The sequence below is a fragment of the Musca domestica genome, unplaced genomic scaffold (genome assembly GCF_030504385.1).
Source record: "Musca domestica strain aabys unplaced genomic scaffold, Musca_domestica.polishedcontigs.V.1.1 107, whole genome shotgun sequence".
Lineage (NCBI taxonomy): Eukaryota > Metazoa > Arthropoda > Insecta > Diptera > Muscidae > Musca > Musca domestica.
In genome coordinates, this window is record NW_026712125.1 from 704,120 (window position 1) to 714,248 (window position 10,129).

At 35.4% G+C, this 10,129-nt stretch overlaps 4 protein-coding genes across 5 annotated transcripts in view; 1 reads left to right on the forward strand and 3 right to left on the reverse strand.

Annotated features, from left to right (window-relative positions):
* The window catches only part of LOC101890103 (sodium-dependent phosphate transporter 1-A), a 33,515-nt gene extending 33,037 nt beyond the window's left edge, over positions 1 to 478 (reverse strand). Inside the window, exon 1 of the mRNA XM_005186811.4 lies at positions 66 to 478. The gene's annotated coding sequence lies outside the window, so the exon portion shown is untranslated. The remainder of the gene's footprint in view (positions 1 to 65) is intronic.
* Positions 479 to 2,713: 2,235 nt separating this feature from the next.
* LOC101889650 (large ribosomal subunit protein uL2m) lies at positions 2,714 to 3,764 on the forward strand. The gene is made up of 2 exons (XM_005186809.4): positions 2,714 to 3,282; positions 3,346 to 3,764. The coding sequence occupies exons 1-2, from the start codon at positions 2,799 to 2,801 to the stop codon at positions 3,762 to 3,764; spliced, it is 903 nt and encodes a 300-aa protein (XP_005186866.1). The 5' UTR covers positions 2,714 to 2,798.
* LOC101889825 (ubiquitin fusion degradation protein 1 homolog) lies at positions 3,754 to 5,170 on the reverse strand. Of its 2 annotated transcripts, XM_005186810.4 has the most exons (5): positions 5,012 to 5,170; positions 4,818 to 4,944; positions 4,327 to 4,754; positions 4,073 to 4,255; positions 3,754 to 4,012 (listed from the first exon to the last, which is right to left on the reverse strand). In XM_005186810.4, the coding sequence occupies exons 1-5, from the start codon at positions 5,012 to 5,014 to the stop codon at positions 3,848 to 3,850; spliced, it is 906 nt and encodes a 301-aa protein (XP_005186867.2). In that variant the 5' UTR covers positions 5,015 to 5,170; the 3' UTR covers positions 3,754 to 3,847. The 2 variants fall into 2 exon arrangements, with proteins under 2 accessions (XP_005186867.2, XP_058984873.1); XM_059128890.1 differs by having other exon boundaries at positions 3,754 to 4,255.
* Positions 5,171 to 6,099: 929 nt separating this feature from the next.
* Positions 6,100 to 6,793, reverse strand: LOC101890719 (uncharacterized). Its single transcript, XM_005186815.4, has one exon. It carries the CDS (start codon positions 6,692 to 6,694, stop codon positions 6,116 to 6,118), a length of 579 nt encoding a protein of 192 aa, XP_005186872.2. The 5' UTR covers positions 6,695 to 6,793; the 3' UTR covers positions 6,100 to 6,115.
* Positions 6,794 to 10,129: the final 3,336 nt, after the last annotated feature.

Genomic DNA, 10,129 nt, shown 5'->3' on the forward strand with positions numbered 1-10,129 from the left:
ATATCCTGCCATGTTCTTAAGTTCCTTACACTTTTAAAAATAATAAATTTTCATTTGTTACTCACTTGTGTTTCACTTTAGGAAAAACTTGAACGTTTTTTCTCGCTTCAAAATTCTCGGCACACAAAATTTTCTTTGAACAGAAATTTTTAACAATTTTTCGTTTTGTTAAATTGTTAATTTTTTGATTTCGCAAAAATTAACACTTGCAGTTTTGGTTTTTATTTATTATTTCTTTTTTGCTCTTTAAAAACCCTTTTCTTTTTTTTTTTTTTTTTTTTTTTGAAGAATATTTCTTTTTTCTTCTTCTTCTTCTTGTTCTCCTCCTGTTTGATGTTCTTCTTCTACGGCTTGTTATTAGAGTATGTTGTATTTCTTTTTTATATCCAAATTATTTATAGTTTGAATATAGAGCACGTTATGCGGTTTTTATACGTTACTCTGGCGAGATGATGTTACAAACCAAACAAACTGCCAATGAAAGAACGAACAAATGCCTTTGGCACGGCTGCTTTCATTTCACAGCGAGAGTTAGAGCGCCAGAGAGTGTGAGAGAGAGTGAAATGAAACTGTCATATACATATGTGTGTATTGCACAAATGTGTGTGATACCATTTGGTAGTTGGCAAAGGAAAAAACAAACAAACAAAACAAAAGAGCGTAAAATTGCCCGTTCTGTTATAAAGCAAGCACTCTTTCGCTCGTCAAACACAGTGGTATGACAGTTATCAATTATCACATGAATTCTTGATGGACTGACAAGAGAGCAATGCAATGTTCATACGGGGTGGCCATTAAAGGAAAACAATTAATTTGCATTGGGAAATGTTGCAAATAGCAAAAAAAAAAAATAAATGAAAATAAAATATAGTTAAAGAAATAAATTCATAAATCCATTGTATATACAGAAATCAGAAATGGAAGCCTAGTTTTAATGCAGTGAAATTTTATAAGGTATATTACAGAAAATGCAGGGATGGATATGCTTATTTGAAATTACTTTAACATCATAATTTTACCGTGCAGCTATATTTTATTTCACGTATTCTCAATGAAATTTCAAGGGAGTCATGTAATGTTCATACTGGTCTATAATTAGGGAAAACCAAGGATCCTCAATGGAATTACAAAAGAATTATGCAATGCTCATACAGGGATGAATAATTGTCAATGGAAAATAAAAGCAGAAACTCAAAGAAAAATAGTTGTAAATAACCCAAACTTCCTTCGTAATTTTTTCAATGAACAGAGGGAAAGAAAATCATGCATTTATTATATCAGTAAAAGGTCATTGACCTCATGTCAAAAGGTCATTAACCCCATGTCAAAAGGCCATTGGCCCCATGTCAAAAGGTCATTAACCTCATGTCAAAAGGTCATTGACCCCATGTCAAAAAGTCATTGACCTTATGTCAAAAGGTCATTGACCTCATGTCAAAAGGTCATTGACCTCATGTCAAAAGGTCATATACCTCATGTCAAAAGGTCATTGAACTCATGTCAAAAGGTCATATACCTCATGTCAAGAGGTCATTGACCTCATGTCAAAAGGTCATTGACCTCATGTCATAAGGTCATGAGATGATTTGACATAGCATGAAATAATGACATGGGGTCATTGTCCTTTTGACATGAGGCCAATGACCGTAAAAGGTAATTGACTCTATGTCAAAAGGTCATATCAAAAGTTCGTTGACCCCATGCCAAAAAGTCATTGACCTCATGTCAAAAGGTCATTGAACCCATGTCAAAAGGTCATTGACCCCATGTCAAAAATTAGGTATGACTTTCTATTTTTTGTAAGTCATGATTGATTTTTTTTTGTATTTTGATTGATTTTTTTTAATATTTTCTAGATTTCCGAAAAATAATATTTTGTATGATTTATTGTTGATTTTAATTGATTTATCTTTAAACATTTTGTAGAATTCCCAAGAATAATAATTGGTTAATTATTTGAATTTTTAGTTTTCCAGATTTTTTAATTTTTTGTAACGGTGCATTTACATATAGTAAATGGGTTAACCCACTGGGTTTGCATTTAAATTGTCATATCCATTACTTATACGTCAAATAAATCCTTTCGAAGTAGGTTAAGCCTGCAAAAGTTCTAATGTAAACATGGCATAAGTCATTAAAAAAAGATGCAAGTTATGTTTGAAATAGCTTTATTACTTAATTTTGTGCATTTTTTTGCATTGTTGAAATATTGCTTAATTTTAAAAAAGATTTGATGATCTTTGTGTGATTTCATAATTTTTTTATTTATTTTACATGACTTAATCTAAAGGATTTGTAAACTTTATAATTAATAATTAATTTTACAATTTTTTTCATATACTATGATATCATAAACTATGTAATGTTTTCTTTGCAAATTACATTTTAGATAACATTTAAGAAGTTTAGTAAAACATTTATATTAAGATTTTTTTCGAGTTGCCAACTTCCGTAAACTTTACCTTACCAAGTAAATGTAATTTTCACATCTCCCATCTTATGTATATGTGTATTCCAGAAATATTACATTTTTCTCAATAAAAATGTAAAAAATATCAAATGTCAAGCTCTCTTTGTAATACAATTATTGAAATTAAGACATTTTTTTCTTTAAATCAAACCTCTTTATTTAAATCAGCTGTTGTCTGAACTGTCCAATACGTAACGCTGTCAACTAACTGTGCTTTTCACAGCTCTCACCTTTGGCATACAACACATTGCACACACTTCATTTCTTATTGGAGGAGGTGTTTGTCGTCGTTTTTTGTTAAATAATCAACGAAAAAATTAATTAAAATATGAATAATTTAACACGATTAATGGCCAACTGTGCCATACAAACACAACGTCACAGTTTATTAATGCCCGCCACCTCAACCATTGCCGCAATTCAATTGAGAACGAAAACAAAAATTGTAGAGAAACCCAAACCCGGCAATGGCAAGCAATTTAGGCGAATTGTCCACTTTAAAGATGAATACACAGTGGAACCATTGGAAATTACCCATTTGGCTGGTCGTGATCCGGTAACTGGACGTGTTGTGGCCAAAGGTATTGGTGGTGGTTTGAAACAGAAATACCATTGGATTAAGTGGGTACGGGATGGTCCCGTGGAAGGTCCACCCCAAGAGGAAAAGGTAATTGAAATCTTGGATGATGGATGTCGCACGGCCAAAATAGCTTTGGTGGGAGTTGGTGATGAGTTGAAGTACATTTTGGCTACTGAAAACATGAAGGCTGGGGACATTATTAAGACATCCCGGTTTATTCCACGTATTCCAGGTGAGTTGGCTGGATTTTTATGTGCTTTTTTAAAGTTAATAACAAATTGAATTTCGTTTTCAGTACGTCCCAATGAGGGCGATGCCTATCCTTTGGGTGCCTTACCAGTTGGCACCAGAATACACAATCTGGAAAAGAATCCCGGTTATCCCTGCCATTTGATTCATGCAGCTGGCACCTATGGCACCATATTGCGAAAATTCGATGATAAGGTTGTGGTCCAACTGCCCTCCAAACGTGAATATGCCTTTGACAAAACCTGCATGGCCACTGTGGGTCGTGTCAGCAACATTGAACACAACAAAGAACACATTGGCTCAGCCCAGAGAATGCGTCTATTGGGCAATCGTCCACGTTCCGGCTTGTGGCAGAGAAAGGATGGCCGCTTTGGTCGTAAAATCAAGAAATTGCCACCTATGACATTGATACCGCCACCACCCGGAAAGGCACCAGAAGTCATAAAACTAACAATACCTTTGTAAAAAGTCCTGCACATTTATTAATTCATTGTTTTAAAAACTAAAGAATATAGATTACATTGTTGTTAAAAAAAGGAGAGCGGGTTTTATTTGCGTGATTTCTTCATGGAAAAGCCCTCGCCTTGGAAACTCTCTTGAACCGCTGGACTGGCATCTACCTCGGCCACACGATCACTAATGGGTTTTATGGTGCGATCAAATTTAAGATAGCCAAATTGGTAATCATAGTCGGGAACACCACGAGCCAGGATCTGGGAAAAAGGGAGTAGAAACATAAATATGAGAAGGGATATTCTGTGTGCAGACCTTACCTTCTTAATGACGGGGGCATCCAATTGATTATCCTTCTTCTTTTTGCCATCCAAACGAACACCGGAACCCTTGAATGTCTCCACAACCTCTTCCATAACATGGTCCTGTGGCATTTCCTCTTGAGGTTCGACTTTCTTGGAAGTTGTGGGTTCCTTGTAGCCAACTGGGGCTTCAAACTCCACCTGGAATAATGAGAATTATCAAAAAATATATTCGTTTCAAATGATTTCCACATGCCAGTATAACAACCTACATTCATATCACACTCAATAATGCTCACAGCATTTCCGGGCTTTGTCTCCAGCACACATAGCTCATACACTTTTTTGTTGTACTTAATGGCAATGACATCTCCCGTTGTAAGACAAGCAAAATTCCTTAGAGCATTTTCCAATACAGCCTTGGGATTGGTTATATCCAAAAAGTCGGTGCTGTGAGGTTGAAATTTCGAGAACTTGGCCACTGGCAGGGAGACACTTTCAATAGTCAGTATATCCCCCTCCTCCAGCAGTAAATTATCCATCATCCAATAGGGTAAATAACATTTACCCTCATCGGCCACAAACTCCAAAACGCCAGCGTGTGAGGTACGGGCCTTTTTGTTGTTAATCAATTTGAACAGCATTGGGTATTCCACATTGAGACGGGTCAGGGAATCCAATGCTGAGGGTGGCATAATAACTAAAAGCAACCAAATCAGATATTTAGGAGAATTGATTTACATTGCCTTATGCCAAATCATACTCTTTCCTCCATTTTCCACATCCTGTCGCTCATTGCCCGGCAACATTGATACCGAAAAACATTTGTACGAAGCTTTGAAGTTACGTCCAGCTTCAGGGAACATCATATTAAAGCCACTAAAATGAAACTAAACAATTTGCCAGACAATTGTAGATTATTCAAAAATTACTAAATGTTTTATTTGGTATCCATACCATTTTGTGTTTTTTGATAAATTTGGGTTACTTTGTAGAATATCCTTTAATAAATTACGATTTTCCTTTTCCAGTGGGGCTGAGAGGGTTTGTTTTTCTTTGCAAACAATGATATTTAAAAAAACAAACCAGCCAATAGGAGAGAAGAGAATTATGTTTACTGTCATCCATGCAAAAGATGAGAGATGTGAAAACCTCAGTTAGTTGGCAACGTAACGTATGGGAGAGTAGGGACTACAGCTGATATAATTTGTCGAGTATTTTAGGAGAAAAGATTTGAGAAAAAAAGCCATTATTTAGAAAAAGAGTGATGATGCAGAAGGGTTGGGACGAGGAAAATTATTTACCCAGTAAAAAAATGTGTCAAAATTATGGCAATGTATTAGGGTAGTTGGCAACGCTAAGTAATTTTGTGTAGTAGGAGCGTTAAGGAATATAAATGTAACCTCTGCCCGTATCTGCAGAAGTTCCTCTAAGTGGAATAGAATGGTAACAGAGTAGCGTTTTTAATGTAGAAATATTACCATGGTAGAAGAAAACAAGTAGATACATCAATGCTTGGGAACTTTGATATGTCAACAAATTTTAAATGTTTTTTTCAAATATGAGTAGATTTTTATATATTTTTTTATACGAAGACGTTCGGATGTTATTATAATTTGCGTTTTTCAACAATTTTTATAAATTTAAATAATTTTTCATTCAACATTTTCCATTCCAAAATTGGTTTGACACTTCATTGTCCCAGCAGCTGTGTCGATGCGTCTACCTATATTCTTCTACCATGGATATGTGAAAATCGTTTGAATGTTAATAAATATATTTGTATATGTTTGCCAACACGACGCCAATCGGAGGTTGTTATTTTCTTTACCAATTTTACAGATAAGAATTAATTCTCATTCAAAAATTTCAATTCCAAGACTAGTTTGACAGTTCCTTGTTCCAGCAGCTGGGTCGATGCGACTACCTGCGATCTTCTACCATGAATATTACCCAGAGGCTAAAACTTTACGTCAAGATTTAATAATCCCGCAGCCAACCACTCCAAAAAAAACGAATAAAATGTAATAAAAAACAACCCATCATTCCATTTCTTTCCCTTCAACTTTTTATTACATTCATTATGTCGGCAAGAAATTTTTGAACCTCTGGATCTTGCATCAATGCGCGCTTTTTCATGCTCAATACCATAGCCAAGACATCGGGACATTTTTCCTTTTCACGATTTGTTCGCATATCATTATCGTGCCCGGCTGCCTCATCTTCATCGCCAGCACTTATCGTTCCCGAAATCGTGTTGCTTGTTGCGGGCATACTATTGTCGTCATGTGAATCGGAGACAACAGCTTGTTGTTTCATTTTTTGCTTATATTTTCTATGTTGCTGGGGGGCTGCGGACGTAGCATCCTTTACTTTATCTGTCCGCTTGTGGTAGGGTCTCTTTTGGCGAACTTCTTTGGGGGAATCCTTTTTGTGATCACTTAGGGTAGATGCACCACCTGCATTCGTATGCGTCTCCATTGAGTGGCCATCTTCGGCTGCATTCTGTCCATATTCATGCAAACGTCGTTTCACATGCGACTGAAGTTTAGCCTTGATATCGTGTTGTGTCTTATCTTCGGGTGGAGTTGATGGAGCTGGTTCCAGTTTTATGGTTTGTAAATTAAGATTCTCGCTCATCTTTTGTGTGTTTTATTAGGTTTTTTTTCTGATGCTTCGATTGTTTTGGAATGTAGGAAACGAAAACAAAGTACTTTCAGTGTTACAGATATGCAAAAGCTAAGAAATGTGAAAACATTACAAGATTATGCAGTTAGTTGGGAACGTAACTTAAATTGTGTAAGTAGGCAGCTGATCCCTGGAGACAGAAGGGTTTTATAGTTCGAAAGCAAACAAAATTGAACGGACCACACATAATGCATAAAATATAGGCGACTTTCAACGATTCTTCATTTATTTTAGAAAATAAATGGAATTGCCAATATAAAAAACGATTTTAACATGGTAGAAGAATATAGGTAGACGCGTCGACACAGCTGCTGGGACAATGAACTGTCAAACCAATTTTGGAATTGAAAATATTGAACGAAAAATTATTTAAATTCGTAAAAATTGTTGAAAAACACGAATTATAATAGCCACCGAATAACGTAGTATAAAAACACATATGAAAATCTACTTGTATTTGAAAAAACATTTTTTTTTGACATATCATCTACCTGTATTCTTCTGCCATGGAATTTAATGAAAATATCATTAAAAAATTGGTCTCTTCAAGAACCTGCAAGATAACCATTTCTTCCTCTTGGTGTCCAAAAAAAAGTTGGGAAACTCATAGATTTTTACAGATTCTGAATAAAAGCATAATTTAAAAAAAATTACAGAAAAACGCATTTCAGAAAAAAGCATGACTCGTAAGCTGAACATATCGCCATATTCTATTCGGCAAATATTGAAAAATGAACTCGGGGTAAAGCCATTGAAATTCCAAAAAGTGCAAGAACTTTCACCGGAATGGAAAGAAAATAGACTCAAAAGAGGCCACCAGAACTCAAGCGCCGGCCATAGCGATGATGTGGGCCGCCATAACAGCCGATTGTCGCTCTCCGCTCGTATTAATCGATCGTGACATCAAAATAAATGCCGAATACTATTGCGAAAATATTCTGGAGGGTGTATTAAAGCCTTGGGCACGCAAACATTTTTACCGCAGACCTTGGACATTCCAACAGGACTTAGCACCATCGCACTCAGCACGAGCCACCCAAGAATGGTTACAAAATGAGGTTGCTCGCTTCATTTCCAGCGCACAATGGCCACCAAAATCTCCGGATACCAATCCGTTGGACTATTGTGTCTGGAGATTTTTTTGGGGAAAGCAAGGTTGGCACCAAAAAATATCAAAGTGTCGATCACCTCAAGCAAGCGCTTCGCCGGGAAAGGGCCAAAATACCGCAGATCAACAATCGGACAGCGTGTGACGGTTTCATTGGCCGTTTGAAGGCCATAATCCGTGCCAACGGTGACCAATTTGAACAAATCTAAACTTATTCTAAAATTTGATGTTATTTCCGACATTTTTTTCTTTCATTGAATAAAATTTAATAAAAAATGTAAAAATTATATCGTTTGATTTTATTGCAGTTTTTTATCTTACCCTGTATATCTTACCCTTGAAAAAAATGGAAATAATTCGAAATTATTTCGAATTCAGTTGCAACACAAATGCATATTTTCAATATTAATGGACAACAAACTGTACGTATTTTCCTTTTATTTTGGACTCATTTTTTGTAGAATAACCCCAGCAATGCGTTCATGTCAAAGACCTAAAATGGTAAAGACTAGACAAAATGCATTTTGAGCAAATGGTTTGTGGCTATACTACCTTGAATAACAGCTCATGGCAGAGGCATGTTAATATAAAAAACACAATTATAGGAAAGAATGACCAATAAAAGTTTGGATAATCCAAAATATTAGTTTCAAAATTCTATTCCATATACCTTCCCAAATAATTGCATATGGCCTTAGCGGTTGAAATTGCTTAACATTTATAACTATGTTGTTACGATATCATAACAACAGAGGTATTTTTCACAGGGTTGCCATATTTTACTCTGTCTTGTCCCATCTTTATACTTCTATGTCTTTGTTCATGTTTTGTGATTTTTCCCAAAATTAGTATTGGAAAAAAATTTGAAAAAATATAAATGTCTATTTGATTCCAGTACATAGTAGCATTTTACTTTGAATTGAACATGGTAAAAGAATATTCTTCTACCATGGAATTGAAAAACCTTTCTTTTTGAGCCATGATATTATATATTTTTACGCTAGTAAACCAGATTATCAATAGGTACCCCACTTAAGAGTTAACTGAGCAAGTCGACATCAACAAAGCCATCGACTGGCTTTTGTTGCTGCTCAAATGTCGTTCAATCGATAGTCGACCTACGTCACCCTATTATCGTGTGTTTAGTGCACAAAATCAAGGCGAGTGTAAAAAAACAATAATATTATTGTTAATTTAGCTATAAAAAATAACAAAAATTACAAAAACTATTGACAATTGTTCTTGCGAAAGTGTGTGTTATGAAAGTTCAATGAAAAACAATTGAAAAATCGTGATTTCTACGTTTTGAAGAAAAAACAAAATAGAAGAAGGCAAAAAAAAAAAAGAATAAAAATATACATACCGACATCGAGAAGAAATAACACACATATACAGAAAAAATACACAATTTTTTTACACACACTCACACACCGCAACACAGCCAGCAACAACAAGAAGAGCGGGTCGTTTTGGTCGGCTCGTTAGTTGATTGGTTAAGTTGTGTCTATTTGAAAGAGTGGATGGATGGATGGATGTGTGGATGGTTAGTTGGGTCCGGAAAGAGCGAGAGGGTGTAAGAGAGTAGGAATACGGCGACGAATGGCATAGAAACAAACGCTTGACGGAAAACAACGTGCTTATACGACGACGTTTTTGTCAGTAAAGAAATTTTCATTGAAAATTATAAAATAACCCAAAACAAGTGAAAAAATATTAAAATAATAGTTTAAACATAGTGTAAACATTGTTTTTGTTAAAAAATTGTTTTTCTTGGTGTAATTGATGTGAATGAAAATTTCGTTTTGCCTGGCCGCATATTTTATTTTTCTTCTTCATTGTTCATCGGTTGCTACGATCGTCGGACGGTCGGTATTGTTTAATTTTGTATTGTGTTTTTCTTTTCCATTGGTGGCCTAGCTGTTGTTTTGCTGAGTATTTGCTTTTACGCAATCGTCGGTTGGTTGCTGTTAATGGGGATTTTTTCTTCTATTTGCTTATTTTCTGTTTGAACAACATCATTCAGAAAAAAAAGAAGGAAGGAGGTTTGCGGGGCGGCTTCCGTTTCCAATGGGCAGGGGTTCGTTTGTTCGTTCGTGAGTGTGGTCACAGAAACCCGGCCGTGTAATTTATTGTGTATTTACGAGTTGAGTGAAGAAAACAAATCCATAAAAAATACAGGTGGAGTCTAGAAACGAATAAAACGGAACGGCAGTGAAAAGAGAGAAGAACAAAAAACAGCGGCTTTTAAACGAGCAAAATAAAATAAGGCGAAAAAAAAC

Coding starts and splice junctions, on each gene's coding strand:
- LOC101889650 (XM_005186809.4), top strand. CDS start 2,799: ATGAATAATTTAACACGATTAATGGCCAACTGTGCCATACAAACACAA. Junction 3,283..3,345: donor GTTTATTCCACGTATTCCAG/GTGAGTTGGCTG, acceptor TTTCGTTTTCAG/TACGTCCCAATGAGGGCGAT.
- LOC101889825 (XM_059128890.1), bottom strand. Junction 4,755..4,817: donor TGTGGAAAATGGAGGAAAGA/GTATGATTTGGC, acceptor GGTTGCTTTTAG/TTATTATGCCACCCTCAGCA. Junction 4,256..4,326: donor TTATTGAGTGTGATATGAAT/GTAGGTTGTTAT, acceptor TCATTATTCCAG/GTGGAGTTTGAAGCCCCAGT.
- LOC101890719 (XM_005186815.4), bottom strand. CDS start 6,694: ATGAGCGAGAATCTTAATTTACAAACCATAAAACTGGAACCAGCTCCA.